Source organism: Dipteris shenzhenensis, chromosome 16 (genome assembly GCF_047967505.1).
Source record: "Dipteris shenzhenensis isolate YYH24624 ecotype China chromosome 16, Dip_SZ_1.0, whole genome shotgun sequence".
NCBI lineage: Eukaryota > Viridiplantae > Streptophyta > Polypodiopsida > Gleicheniales > Dipteridaceae > Dipteris > Dipteris shenzhenensis.
The window spans coordinates 8,473,842-8,489,819 of NC_141611.1; the positions used below are offsets into that span (position 1 = coordinate 8,473,842).

General features: G+C 42.8%; 1 protein-coding gene across 1 annotated transcript in view; it reads left to right on the forward strand.

The window, feature by feature from the left end:
* Nucleotides 1–15,573, forward strand: part of LOC147892502 (protein argonaute PNH1-like) — a 70,442-nt gene extending 54,869 nt beyond the window's left edge. Inside the window, exons 21-23 of the mRNA XM_087386909.1 lie at nt 14,587–14,681; nt 14,893–14,924; nt 15,026–15,573. Of these exons, the coding sequence (XP_087243035.1) occupies nt 14,587–14,681; nt 14,893–14,924; nt 15,026–15,246 (348 nt within the window). The 3' untranslated portion in view covers nt 15,247–15,573. The remainder of the gene's footprint in view (nt 1–14,586; nt 14,682–14,892; nt 14,925–15,025) is intronic.
* The last annotated feature ends 405 nt before the right edge of the window (nt 15,574–15,978 follow it).

Sequence of the window (15,978 nt, forward strand, 5' to 3'; positions counted from 1 at the left end):
GGTTCATAGTTGCTTGTGAAGAATCATTGCAGGCAGATTCAGAGGTTTAGCCCAAAAATTTGGGGCTTTCTCCTGAAATTGCAAAATTTGGGGCTTTTTGTGCTTTTGCCCCTTTCTAGTTGCAATTTCAAGCTCAAAATTTGGGGCTTTCAGTATTGCAGTACAATTTCTTGCAGAAATTTGGGGATTTTGTGATTACACTGCAATTTCGCAGTGAAATTTGCAATTCTTGCAACATTTGGGGCTTTTGATCAATTTGCCCCTTTTTGGTTGCAATTTCAGGCCTATTTTGGGGCTTTTGTGTTGGGAGAGCAATTTTGGAGATTTCAGTTCATACTGCCTTTCTTGAAGTGTTTTGCAGCACTTTTGGCAGATTCTGGAGAGTTTTTGATGCTTGGACAGATTTCTGACAGTGCAAGTGCAGAAATCTCAGTTGTATTTACAGCCAGTGCTTGGCTGTGTTTTTTTGGGAGTTGTGCATTTCATTCCCAGTAAGGGAATTCAGTTTGTATCTGTTGGAAACTCTTTCTCAGATATGGCCCAGCAAAATCAGAATGATTTCCCGTTCGGTGGTCTTTCACAGGAAGACAAGTTGGATGGTACCAACTACTCCCTATGGAGTTTTATGGTACACAATATTCTGATTTCTCGCAATTTATGGGATTATGTGAATGGGGATGAGATCCGACCAGCAGGTATGGCACCTAATACCCCTCCCCAGCAAGGAGGTGGAAGAGGTCGTGCACAGGGTGCAGCTGCAGGAGGACAAGTTGGTGGTGCAGCTATAGCCACTACTCCAGAGCAGAAGAGATGGGATTCACGGGATGCCTTAGCTTTGTCATGCATCTCTCTTTCAGTGAAAAGATTTATCATTCTGCATATCCGGTCGTGTAAGACCTCAAAGGCAGCGTGGGATATCTTAGAAAGCATGTATGCAGCCCGGAATGATGCAAGGGTATCTTTCTTGAAAAGAGAGTTAAGTAATACACATATGGAAGAGGGTGACTCCATGTCAGTCCACCTCACAAAGCTACAGGATCTCATAGAGCAATTATTGAACATTGATGAGATTATTCCTAATTCAGAGATGGTTACCACCACTCTGAATTCTCTTCCTGAGTTTTATCTCAGCTTTCATACCTCGCTGAACTTATCATTGAGGGGGGGTGCAAATCCTCTCACTTTTCATGAGTTGATAGGACTTCTGCTTCAGGAAGAGCAAACTTGGCTTCACGTGCAGGTGAACAAGCTATGCTCTCAAAGTTCAAGTCAAAAACAAAGGGACAGGCAAAGACATCAGTAAATCAGCCTTCCAGTGGGTCAGGACAGCCTTCACAAAAGGCTAAAAATGATGCAAGTAAGCCCAAGAAGAAGGGTTTTTGTCATTAGTGCAAAAAGCCAGGTCATCACATTGCAAAATGCAGGAAAAGGCTTGCAAAAGAGAAGAAAAACAGCTCCGGTATGGCTGTTTCAGATTCACCTCCTCATGCATCTCTGACAGTGGGGATGCTGCAGCCAACTTTGTTGGACAGGATTATCCCTTTTTATCTTGCATTTCAGATTCTAGGCTGGCTGCTCCAGATGGTCGGGATAGTACAGCCACTTGTAATGATGATACATATGCCTTTTTGACTTGCAGCTATGATCCTTCCACGGATGCATCAGCTTTCAGTGTCAGTGAAACACTGAATACTTGGTATTTTGACAGCGGTGCCTCCAAGCATATCACTTCTATGAAGTGTCTCTTCACTTCCTTGCGTCCACTTCCCGTTGGTAAGAAAGTCACTTGTGCCAACAACTCGTCATATTCAGTACGTGGTACAAGAGAAGTTGAGCTTACGACCATTGATGGCTCAGTTTTTAGACTTTCAGATGTCTTATATGTGCCTGGTATTGTTACGCTCTAGCCGAGGTAGCATGACCTCGGAAGAATCAGTCGACATTTCCCTTAAAGGATCTATATTTGTAATATATTTGTTTGCGCTTCATGTAAATGATCGGGAGGGAATTAATGTCAAGGTCCTAGGTGAGGGTTGATAGCACCAGGCTAGGTGGATCTAAGGCTAAGGGCCTAATGCAAGAAATGTGCCTAGGGGCAAAGGAAATTAAAGCATCCCAAGAGAGGGGTGAAATGTTGCATCAGGAAAGCCCTATGATGACATGTGGCATCTAGATCCATCTAGGGAGATGGGGCTTGTTGAAGCTAGTGAGAGATGAGAATGAGCTTTCACGTATGTTTAAAAAAAATTTCAAATTTTCTCAGCTAGCTCTCATGTTTTCAGCAAGAAAGGTTGGGTGGAACAATATTGGTGCTACTCTTGTGATCTGCAGTAGGAAATAGAGAAGGTAGTTAACAATTGGTATTAGAGCGCTAGGAAGAGAGAACCTGGGTGACGGAACGTCAAGCGCGTCCTGAGCTATGGAGAGAGTCGAAATGGTGAACGTGCAGCTATTGACACAACATGCGACGACGAACGGCGTGGGCGTGATATTCGACGGGTTTGTTCGCAATTGCTCGTGACCTCCACGCGACGAACTAATCAACGAATCACGAGGTGTTGTTGCCCGTGGTCTACGGCGGAATGAAGACTAACAGGGACTCACGTTAACGGAGGTCTTCGATGAGATTCGTGGAAGGGCGACGTGTAGGCAGGACTACGGGGATCTGAGAGCTTGTGACAACAGGGATAGGTTCACATCGCTATCTGTTTCGTCGTAGTCTTGGCCCTCCAAGCTCATGTAGACAGCTCGTAAGCTGGGACTTCTTTGGCCACCAGTTCCGCTTATCTGCTGTAGTCAGTTGATTGTACGTATCAATTGGTATCGAGTTTCTGACGGGAACGCAGAGATTGCAAAGGCTTTGGCAGAAACGTATAATTTACGATCAGGAAGTTACGAGGAGGCTACAGGCTTCGGGATATCTGCATACGTGAAAATCCAGTGGAACAAACCGGGTAGCGGGAGTGATCGACCAGGGAGCTCTCTTTGACCTCCATCAATTCCGTGTTTTTTTTCCTGATTTAGTCGGTTGATGCTTCGCTTACATGAACATGATCTCGTAAGTGATTAGTCTGCATGAAGGTTTGATGCTGTAGCAGGGATAGATTATGCTTGAGACTATGCCTGTGTATTTCAGTCTGAGTTGACTTGCAGGAATTTCCCTAGAATAGGGAAAGCGAGATTTGGGATATATGCTTGTATCAAATGCTTGGTTAGTGTGAATCTGGGATTGCAGGCATTCCCTAGTATAGGGAATTGTATCAGAGTGTCAGTACACTGAATTGCGTCAGTTTGTAAATACGGTTTTTTAGCGGTCTCTTAAAAAAAAAAACCACCCATTGACCTGAATGGAAGCAGAAGAAGGGGCTTCCAGGAGGGACCCTAGTGAGTCAGGAGTCCGGCCGACCCAGCAGGTGTCGCGCCCAGTAGCTCACACCTTATCTGGCAGGATTGCATTACTTGAGGATGCCTTGCAACAATTATTAGCGCAACAGTTATAGGCCAATGCAGGGCAGTGTGAACTTAGAAGAGTGATACACAGTATGTCTGCCAGACCTTCTCGAGATGAGAAGGGAAAGGCTCCAATGGAACCGGAGTCTAGTGTCCATACGGTCGAGCCTAGAAAGGCTAAAGTACCAAATATTGTCAATTATAGGTCGGAAAAGTATTCTGGTCGGATGAATGACCGTAGTTCTGATGTCATTGAGACCTGGTTACACAAATGGAACGAGGCGTTCGCCATTTGTGAAATTAGAAATGACATCAAGAAGATCTGCGAGGCCACCCATATGTTTAGTGAGGCAGCGGATCGGTGGTAGATTAAACAACAAAAAGATGGTATAGCATCCACTACCTGGGAGGGGTTCAAAAGAGAATTCAGGAAACACTTCTTACCTCCTGACGAAGCATCTCGAGCTTAAGATCAGTATAGAAACCTTCGTCGGAGAAATTTGTTAGTGGTAGAATACACTGATAAGTTTCGAGAGAGCGTAGTGAAGGTTGATGAACCCCTGCCTCAATCAATCCAAGTGAAAGATTTCATGTTTGGATTGAATGATCGGATTAAAATGGAAGTTCGGGCTAAGTATGCGAACAGGTTGGATGATGCAATAACCATAGCCCTGAACTATGAAGATGCCAAGGGAGCAGGTCAAGTGGGTTTGCACAGGTCGGGACCCAGTACGGGTACTAAAAGAAATCTGGGTTTAAGAAGAAATGGGTTAGTAAAGGGAGTGGTTCTCAGTCGAGTGGTCAAGCCAAGTAGGCAAAACCAGCTGAAACTCCTAAATCAAGTACCACCATTGGGGTGAAGACGAAAGTAACACCAATGGCAGCTCGGGCTTGGTCTAAGTCTCTCTTAAATCCAGAGCAAAGAGAAAAGGCGAGGAGAGAAGGCTTATGTTTTGGTTGCCTTCAGCCTCATCAGTGGAAGGATTGTCCACGGAATAAAGATCGTCGGATGGCTGAGATGGTGGTCTCAGAATGCGACGTGGAAATGCAGGGAGGTCCCAGAGCGGAAGAGATGCAGATTCAGCTAGCGAGATCTTCTCAGAGGTCAGTACCTTGTTTGTTATGTGTGTCTGTTGCTAAGCTAGTAACGAGTGCACCTAATAACATCCTATCTAAGCCTGCAGCAACGGGGTATACAGCCTTTAATGATACAGAGTTAATTAAAATGAAAGGGCAAGTGGCCAATCATAATGTCATTGTGTTGTTTGACTCGGCGTTAACTCACAATGTGATTAACTCCAAGCTCGTGAAGAGGTTGAAGTTAAAGACTAACCCATCTGACTATGCGTATACAATCAGGATGACAGATGCAAGTTCAACTGAAGTATGGGACCAAAGGGTTACCCAGTTGGAGCTTCGTATTCAGGACTATGCTGAGAAGCTTGATTTTGAAATGACTAAGCTTGCTCATGCAGATATAGCCCTGGGTATGACATGGCATTCTAGGAAGAATCCAACCATTGATTAAAAAAAGCACGTATATCAATTCAAGATGAATGATGTGCTTTATGTCTTGCGAGGTGAAAAAGATGTACCTCTGGGACCGTTGGTTTCCGTGATGAAAATCCGAAAAGCTCAAGAAGAGTTTTTATTCCTTTGTACGGCGTCGGTAGAGCCGGTTTATGATTCATCGGCTAGCACTGATGTTGCGCAAAGTGGTGAGATGGCCAAGCTGGCTAATCTTATAACAGAGGAGTTCTCTGAATGTTTTAGGGATGAACTATCTTATGGGTTACCTCCAGAGCAGAATGTTCAGCATAAGATTGAACTGATCCCAGGAGCAGAACCTGTAAATAGATCTCCCTATAGAATGAGTTTTACTGAAGAGGCGGAGGTGCGTAGACAACTGGAAGAATACCTCAAGTTGGGGCAGATTCAACCAAGTTTCTCACCTTTTGCTTCGCTAGTGATATTAAAGAAGAAAAAGGATGATACGTTTTGCCTCTGTATAGATTACAGAGCATTAAATAATATCACTGCTAAGCACATGTATCCTATGGCTCGGATTGATGATTTGCTAGATGCATTACATGGAGCCGTGATTTTTAGTAAGATAGATCTTAAGTGTGGCTACCATCAGATTCGGATTAGAGCCGAGGATGTGCATAAAACCTCTTTCAGAAGCAGGTTTGGTCATTATGAGTTTTTGGTAATGCCCTTCGGACTTACCAATGCTCCGGCTACATTCGTCATGCTTATGAACGATTTACTACGTCCGTATATCGAAAAGTTTGTAGTACATTTTATTGACGATATTTTAGTATTCAGTAAAAGTATTACTGAGCATCGTGAACACTTAAGAATAGTGTTCAGTACTTTGAGGAAAGCCAGTGTTTATGTAAATAAAAAGAAAATTATACTGTGTATGGTTAGGCTTGAATATTTAGGATTTATAATTACTCAGAGGGGGTAGAAATGGATTCAAAGAAAGTGGTTGCGATACTAACTTGGCCAATCCCTCAGAGTCTGACTGCGTTGGCGATCATTCTTGGGGTTTGTCAAATTTTACAGAAGGCATATCAAAGGATATTCCGAAATAGTTTCGCCATTGACTGATCTGACCTCAGATAAAGTATCTTTTATATGGGGACAGAATCAACAAGAAAGTTTTAACATCATAAAACAAGCTGTGGTCACATGACCGGTGTTAAAAATAGTTGATCCCCAGAAACCGTTGTTCTTGGAAACCGATGCAAGTGGCATTGCGGTATGAGCAGTTCTCCTCCAAGAGGGAAGGCCAGTAGCCTTTGAAAGCAAGAAGCTTTCTCCCTCTCAGAGGAATTGGTCAACTCATGAATTAGAGTTGCATGCTGTTATCCGTGCTTTGAAAACATGGAGGCATTATTTATATGGTTCATAGTTTTATGTGGATGTGGATCATGATACTCTGAAACATTTTTGTAAACAGCTTGACTTGAGGGGCCGCCAAGCTAGATGGGCAGAGCTCATGCAAGAGTTTAATTTAACGATGCGGTACCGAAGAGGGAAATTTAATAAGGTTGCTGATGCGTTGTCTCGCATTATGCACAATATGAGTTTCACGGTATTAGAGAGTGTTCTAATGACCGAGATCAAAGAAACTCAAAAGGTGGACGAGTTTGTCCAGAGTCTATGGCCTAAGGCTCATGTATTGAAACCCGGGGAAAAAGAAAAGGATGACCGGGCATCTAGAAAAGGCCAAACATATGCAAGATATACCATAAGGCATGGCATGCTGAAAAGAAATGGCAAGGTTGTAGTACCTCGTCAGAATGATCTCAGGCAGAGAGTCATTCGATAGTGCCATGATAGCCCGTGTGCGGGACATCCAGGAGTCGAGAAGACATGATCTCGTGAAGCGAGATTTCTTTTGGTCAAAGATGAAAAAGCATATTCATGAATATGTGACACGGTGTTTTTTGTGTCAGGTAAGCAAGGCCGAGCGGGTGAAGCCACCTGGACTTTTACAGCCCTTGGAGATACCACTAAAGAAGTAGGAGAGCATTTCCATGGACTTTATTGTAGGGATGCCTACAACACAAGGAGGGTATGATTCTATCCTTGTGGTGATTGATCGTCTAACCAAGATGGCTCACTTCATTCCGACTAGGGAGTCTGTTAGTGCCCTGTAAGTGGTGAAATGTTGCATTAGGAAGGCCCTATGATGATGACATGTGGATAGATCCATCTGGGGAGATGGGGCTTGTTGAAGCTAGTGAGAGATGAGAATGAGCTTTCACGTATGTTTAAAAAAAAATTCGAATTTTCTCAGCTAGCTCTTATGTTTTCAGCAAGAAAGGCTGGGTGGAACAATATCGGTGCTACTCCCGTGATCTGCAGTAGGAAATAGAGAAGGTAGTTAACAGGTATCACCAAGAATCTCCTTTCACTGTCCACTCTTAACAGGGCTGGATTTCAGGTCATCTTTGAGGATGACAAATGTGCTGTCCGGGACAAAGAAAATTATCATGCCTTGAGATTATCTGGTATTCTGCAGCTTGGGCTTTTTCAGCTTGATCTTTTTGAGAAAAGAGCAGCCCATGCTCTTGCAGTTTCTACTCCTAATGCTGCCATGCAGAATGCAGAGTTATGGCATGCCAGATATGGCCACATGCATTACAACAGCTTGATGACACTTCAAAAGCACTCTATGGTTGATGCATTGCCACCTCTTGAAATACCTCCTCCACATACCTGTGAATTGGATGCCTCATTTATCTCTGCAACACTAGACCTGATATTCAGTTTGCAGTATCTCAGGTGAGCAGGTATATACACAGCCCAAAAACCATGCATTGGCAGGCAGTTAAGCGCATCTTTCGTTATTTGCAGGGCACGAAGTCTTTTGGCTTGTTATTTCCCAGGGGGGGTGACTTGCAGATGCATGCCTACAGTGATTCAGATTGGGCTGGTGATTATGACACTAGGCAGTCAACTAGTGGCAATTGTTTCTTTTTGGGTAAAGCTTGCATTTCTTGGCTGAGCAAGAAACAATCTACAGTGGTTACTTCATCATGTGAAGCTGAGTACAGGGCAGCTTTCACAGCAATTGTTGAATGTGTTTGGCTGCGTCGTCTATTTGCTGATCTTCATCTTTCATTGGAGGGTCCTTCTCCAATTCTCACTGATAGTCAGAGTGCCATTGCAGTTGCGAAGAATCCAGTGTTTCATGCTCGCACGAAGCACATTGGCGAAGAATCCAGTTTTTCATGCTCGCACGAAGCACATTAAGGTTCACTATCATTATGTCAGAGAGGAGTTGCATGCAGGAGAGATCAGCATGATCTTTGTGTCCACACATGACAATGTTGCAGATATTTTCACCAAAGCCCTTCCACGTGAAAAGTTTGAGGCATTTCGCAGTGCCCTGAACTTATATCCGTTTGGTGATTAATCATCCTTGTACATGACATTGGCATTGCAGGGGGGTGTTAGAATTATAGATATAATTCAGTAGTGACCAATGTAATTTAATAAGCTAGTTAGGGGCACTTTTCCCTCTCTAAGAGGTTTTTCCCCCTAACTGCAGTTAGTCCACTAACTATGGTTAGTGACTACTAAGGTTTTGTCACGAGGACAAAACCTTATCTCACTCTTTCAGTTGTACTCTTACACTCTTCTATTGCAACTATGCTCTCAAGCTTTCAACTCTTGCTCTCTCTCTCTCTCAAATCTTACACATACAAGCAATACATTTCTTGGAGTTGACGTTCAGCACTATATTTTTCTGAGTTTCAGTTTATTGACTTGTTTCTTCCCATTGTTTCTCTTGTTCTTGTTTTGAGGACAATTTTTTTCTAGAGGCGGGGGTTGCTTGTATCACATCAGTTTATTTTAGTGTGAGCTACTGCTTGTCAAGTAGGTGGCTCATTTGTGCCAATCTGAGCACTATAGACCTAATTATTGGTAACTTTAATGTAGTATATTGTGACCCTTTCTAGGTGGCATTCTCTAGTAGACATTTGTATTAATACCGAGATGCCACGTTGCACGTCAGAATCCCACATTAGATGCATTCTTACATAATCTAGGACTATAAAGACAAACGGAAATAACAGCTGCTCATAGCATTTTCTATGATCATTAGTCCAAAGTTGGACTCTCTCTCTCTCTCTCTCTCTCTCTCTCTCTCTCGCTCTATCTTTCTATGATCATTAGCCCAAGTTGGATCTTCTCTCTCTCTCTCTCTCTCTCTCTCTCTCTCTCTCCCCGTTTCCCTTGCCCCCTCTAGCTGGCTGGGTATTTATTCCATAGTTACCACCCTTTTGATGTTGGGTCATCCGCCTTCCATGGTCCTTCATTCCTAAATGTTCTCCTTCTGGCATCGGATTTTCCCGAAACATTCCATTCCCCGGTGACTATGATTTCTTCACACTTTGCTTGGTGTGATAATAATGACAAATATCTCATTCCTTGGTGATACTTGGAAAACGTTTGACTATGTACAAGGGTTAACATGAGATCTATCCTAATGTTACCTGAATGTGCTTTGTGTGGATGACAAGTAGGGATATGACATAGTGTAGTCTCCTTGGTTAGGCCTTCCGACCTCTGATGTTTTGAAAGCTATTCCCCCCTCCCCCCTTTGGAAGAAAAGTAGCTTCTATTAAAATGTGAAATCCTGGCTGCCTTGCAGCTTGCTTCTCAGGTTCTCGGCTAACTGCCTTTGGTAACCCACAACCACTACTGTGGTGGGATATACAACCAACAGATTCCTCGATTTGTGATTTTTTAAAAGATACTGAAACGGATGTTTGTATTCATAGGTTCAAAATTTCAAATCAAGTTTTCCAGAAAGTTCTGTATTATCCATATTTTTTGGCCTGGTGCTCAATGAAATATAGTTGGTGGTAATGAACGGTGAGCATATGTTGGAATATGAGCATTGTATATTTAGCAAAGACAAAGATGTGTAGAATTTTTAGTCTGCCTTCCTAGTTTATCTCTCTTTGTTATTCTTTTTAGTGATTACTTGCAGGGATAAAATCTAAAATAAAATAAGAAAAATAAATGAATAAAAAAACATTCTTTTTTGGAGGGGTGTTTGAAGGAGGTAAGCAGACGACAGAATGGGAGCAAGAGAGTGAGCTGAACGTAAGTATGCAAAAATAGAAGAGTGAGTTACAACTGAAGAGTGGGATAGGTTTGTCTAAGTGACAAAACCTTATCCTTCACTAATCGTAGTTAGTGAACCAACTGTGGTTAGGGGAAAAAACCTCTAAAATGAGGGAGAAGTGCCCCTAACCTACTTATTACATTACATTGGTCACTGCTAAATTATAACAATAATTCTAACACCCCCCTGTAGTGCCAATGTCATGTACAAGGAAATGGTTAATCACCAAAAGGAGATAAGTTCAGGGCACTGCGAAATGCCTCAAACTTTTCACGTTGAAGTGCTTTGGTGAAAATGTCTGCAACATTGTCATGTGTTGACACATAGATCATACTGATCTCTCCTGCATGCAACTTCTCTCTGACGTAGTGATAGTGAACCTCAATGTGCTTCGTGCGAGCATGAAACACAGGATTCTTTGCCACTGCAATAGCACTCTGACTATCAGTGAGAATTGGAGAAGGACCCTCCAATGAAAGATGAAGATCAGCAAATAAACGACGCAGCCAAACACATTCAACTGTCGCTGTAAAAGCTGCCCTGTACTCAGCTTCACATGAGGAGGTAGCCACTGTAGACTGTTTCTTGCTTAATCAAGAAATACAAGCTTTGCCCAAAAAGAAACAATTGCCACTTGTGGACTGCCTAGTGTCATAGTCTCCAGCCCAATCTGAGTCACTGTAGGCATGCATCTGTAAGTCACCCCCTCTGGGAAACATCAAGCCAAAAGACTTTGTACCTTGCAAATAACGGAAGATGCGTTTTACAGCCTGCCAATGCATAGTCTTTGGGCTGTGCATATATCTGCTCACCTGAGAAACTGCAAACTGAATATTAGGTCGTGTATTGCAGAGATAAATGAGGCATCCAACAGTCTGACTGTAGAGTGTGACATCAATTGATTCACCTGCATCATGCATTGTAAGCTTCCGCCCCGGCTCCATGGGAGTAGCTATGGGCTTACAATCCTGCATGTTGAATCTGTCCAAGAGTTTCTGCACATACTTGGATTGAGACATAACAATGCCACTTTTCTCTTGAGTGAACTGGATCCCCAAATAAAAGTGTAGCAGCCCCAAATCTAACATGTCAAAAGTGATCTGCAATTCAGCTTTAGAATCTGCAATATTATCCTCATTTGACCCTGTGAGCAGTAAGTCATCTACATAAAGAATGATGACTATTGCGTAGCCCCTTGATGTAGAGGGTGCTCTCAGTTGGACTATTGCGCAGCCCCTACAAAGCTTTATTCAACTTGGACGAAAATTTCACCTTGTGAAGTTTTCGTCCAAGTTGCGGCCTGTTGGTATTGTGTTAATTCTTTCTATCTTAATTGGTGCGTTGCCCTATCAGCTAGATTTAGATTTAGATGCTCGTTGGGAAGAGACTGAAATGAAAATGTTTAGACTTCACAAGCAGTTGTAGCTTGAATGAAGAGATTTTGGACTACCTTTTGATTAGCCTTCTCCTTTAGTGCTAGCCTTCATCATGGTTGAGTCTGCACACATACTTGAGCATCAATTTATACAAAGTCATCGTACTGAGTTTCTGTCGGCACTCCGGAGGTGAAGGAGGGAGTCTTGGTCTTCAAAGCTTTTGTGGGAGCCCGATTCAAAACATAATTGACACAAATGAGACCTTCAAGCCAAAATTTGTGAGGCAATCTTTTTCTTTTTAGCATGCATCTATCAATCTCCATAAGAGTAGGATTTCTCCTCTCAGCTTTGTCATTTTGCTTAGGGGTTAGCCTCATTGTAAGCTGATGTGCAATGCCTTTGTCTTTCAAAAATGCATCAAAATCTGCAGACAAATACTGCCCTCCTCTATCTGTGCGTAATGTCTGTATCTGGAGTCCTGATTCATTTTTAACCACGGCTGCAAAGTGTTTGAAAACCATAAACACTTCTGATTTGCGTTTCAGCCCATAAACCCAAGTGTAGTTGGAGTAGTCATCTATAAAAGTGACAAAGTAAAGATGACCACCCAATGATGGAGTCCTCATGGGACCACCGACATCACTATGAATAAGCTGTAATTTTCGAACGGCTTTTACTGATCCATGCTTCTTGAAAGGAAATCTATACATTTGACCAAGAATGCACCCTTCACAGGCATGTGGAGGAGGTGTTTCAAGAGGAGGCAATGCATCAACCATAGCATGTTTTTGAAGTGTCATTAAGCTGCCATAATGCATGTGTCCATATCTGGGATGCCATAACTCCGCATTCTGCATAGCAGCAGTAGGAGTGGAAACTGCAAGAGCATGTGCTGGTCTTTTCTCATACATGTCAAGCTGAAAAAGACTACGTAACAAAGTGCCAGACAATCTCAAGGCATAGTCATGCTCTCTGTCATGGACTGCACACTTGTCATCTTCAAAAAAGACCTGAAATCGAGCTCTGTTAAGAGTGGACACTAAAAGTAGATTTTTTTGTGATACCAGGCACATACAAGACATCCGAAATTTTGAATGTTGAGCCATCATCGGCTGTAAGTTCAACTTCTCCTGTACCACGAATTGATTAGGAGGAGTTGTTGGCACATGTGACCTTTTTACCAACGGGAGGTGGATGCAGAGATGTGAAAAGACGCTTGCTGGAAGTGATATGCTTTGAGGCACCGCTATCAAAATACCATGGATTTTGTGTCTCATTGACACCGAAAGCTAATGCATCCTTGGAAGAATCATAATTGCATGTCAGAAAAGCATAAGAGTCATCATTACAAGTGGCTGTAGTATCCGGAGCAGCCAACTGAGAGTCTAAAATGCAAGACAAGAAGGCATAGTCGTGCTCCACAAAGTTGGCTGTAGCTTGCTCATTGTCAGATGCATGAGGAGCTGAATCTGAAACGGTCATACCGGAGCTGTTTTTCTTTTCTTTTGCAAGCCTCTTCTTGCATTCTCCAATGTAGTGACCTGGCTTTTTGCAGTAATGACATATACCCTTCTTCTTGGGCTTACTTGCATCACCCTTAGCCTTTTGAGAAGGCTGTCCTGAACCACTGGAAGTCTGATTTGCTGATGTCTTTGTTTGTCCTTTTGTTTTAGGCTTGAATTTTGCTTTGGCTTGAATTTTGAAAGCATGGCATGTTCACTTGCTCGTGAAGCCATGTTTTTCGTGGTCTGCTCTTCCTGCAACAGAAGTCCTATCAACTCGTGAAAATTGAGAGGATTTGCATCCTCCCTCAATGACAAATTCAGCGAGGTATGAAAGCTGAGATAAGACGCGAAGAGAATTCAGAGTAGTGGTAATTATCTCTGAATTAGGAATGATCTCATCAATATTCAGCTGTTGCTCTCGTAAATCCTGTAGCTTTGTGAGGTGCACTGACATGGAGTCACCCTCTTCCATATGTGTATGAGACAATTCTCTTTTCAAAAAAGACACTCTGGCATCATTCCGAGCTGCATACATGCTCTCCAAAATATCCCATGCTGCCTTTGAGGTCTTACACGACAAGGCTAAAGCATCACGTGAATCCCATCTCTTTTGCTCTGGAGTGGTAGGTATAACTGCACCAATACCTTGTCGTGCAGTCGTACCCTGTGCACGACCTCTGCCTCCTCCTTGCTGGGGAGGGGTATTAGGTGCCACATTTGTTGGCCGGATCTCATCCCCATTTACTTAGTCCCACAAATTACGGGAAATCAGAATGTTGCGTATCATAAAACTCCAGAGGGAGTAGTTGGTACCATCCAGCTTATCCTCTTGTGAGAGACCACTGAACTGGAAATCATTCTGATTTTGCTGGGCCATGTTTGAGAAAGAAAATACAGCAAATGCAAATCTGAATTCCCTTGCTGGGAATGGAGTGCACAAGTCCCAAAAAATATAGCCAAACATTGGCTGAAAATGCAACTCAAATCTATGTAATGTTTTTGTCAGAAATCTGCCAGAGCATCCGATGGCGCTGTCAGCACGTGCGGGTACGGACAAGCGTACGGCACTTGCAGGCGTTGGGCTGTACGGGCGATGTACGGACGGACCTGACGGTAGGAGCTGGTACGGCGCAGGAGCTGAGTACGGCGGTGCAGAAAGTACAGTCCGTACAGATTGTATGGAGGGCTGTACGGACGACGGGCTTGTACGGACGGGCAGCGATCTGTTGTTGTTGGAGTAGGGAGCTTGCGAGCAAGGAAGCAGGGAGCAGGGTCAACCTGGCTCTGATACCAAATGAAGGAGGTAAGCAGACGACAGAATGGGAGCAAGAGAGTGAGCTGAACGTAAGTATGCAAAAATAGAAGAGTGAGTTACAACTGAAGAGTGGGATAGGTTTTGTCTAAGTGACAAAACCTTATCCTTCGCTAACCGTAGTTAGTGAACCAACTGTGGTTAGGGGGAAAAACCTCTAAAATGAGGGAAAAGTGCCTTTAACCTACTTATTATATTACATTGGTCACTGCTAAATTATAACAATAATTCTAACAGGGTTTGCTCGAAATTTTACTCAGTTTTTTATGGTAATTGTATCACTTGCAGGGTACTAGTCGCCCGGCTCATTATCATGTGCTTTGGGATGAGAACAATTTTACTGCTGATGGCCTACAATTACTAACTAATAATCTTTGCTACACGTAAGTTTTCTTATTGTACCTGAGTTTTGCTGATTATCTGATGGAAGTAGAGGAGTTTCTACTCATCTGAATGTTGCTTTTGCGTAGTGATTATGTGCGTGTATGGCACTCACACTTGTATAGTTTTGTTTTGAGTTTTTGTACAAACAGGTTTAATGGTATTGTTTTGGATGTTCATTCTCATTAGTTGACAATTGAATTTTACTTGTAGGTATGCTCGTTGTACCCGGTCAGTTTCCATTGGTGAGTTGTCTCAGGTTAAATCATTCTAGGATTACTCGTTGCGAAGTATTTTTGCATGATTCACATTTTATATTTTCATGTATTCTTTATTATGGGTGCAGTGCCACCTGCATATTATGCACACCTTGCTGCTTTTCGTGCCCGTTTCTACATGGAGCCTGAGTCTGATAGTGGCTCACTGACAAGTTTCATGGGACCTGCTGCGAGAAGCATGGCCGCTGGCAGTTCAGGGTCTCGAAGCACCCGTTTGTCAGCTGGAGCAACAGTCCGGCCACTACCTGCATTGAAGGAGAATGTGAAAAGAGTGATGTTCTACTGCTGAGTTCTGGGGATGTGGCCGCTCTTCCTTTTTGTCATGAGCATGCTTCTTTCACCTTGTATACACTGTAAATAAATCTAGCTTTTTGGGATAGGCTTACCTGTAAGGTGGAATGCTTATAATTCTGCACAGGAAGAATGCAAGTCTGTAAAATTTTATGATAGTGGTTTCATTTTCCGAGTTGCTAGCTAGTTACTCGAAAGGATCCTCTTCTTAGATTGTCTATGAAAGTCCTTTGTAACAAGTAGTAGAACAAGCAAGCGATGACATTAGGAGAAGTGTTGTGTGAAGTTAGTTCATGGAATGTTAGGGTCACGCCGATCTTCCTTATGGAATATTGTTGTGTGTTCCTCTTCTTAGATTGTCTATGAAAGTCCTTTGTAACAAGTAGTAGAACAAGCAAGCGATGACATTAGGAGAAGTGTTGTGTGAAGTTGGTTCATGGAATGTTAGGGTCACGTCGATCTTCCTTATGGAATATTGTATTGTGTTTTGTTCTGTGCTACAACCTAGCATGTTAATGTTCAAGTCTCTAATAATGAAAGTTGTCGTAGTTCTGATAATATGGTGTTTTCTTAGTGAAATTTGGCTATGAGGTGCTTTTTATTTCTTTGGTGTGGATTGATGATTGCTGTGATGAATGCATTGTTGTCAATTGAATCTACTGTGACTACTCGGTGGATTAGCGCTTTGTTATGTTGTTCCCATTCAGTGGTGGTAATAACAGGGTCAAAT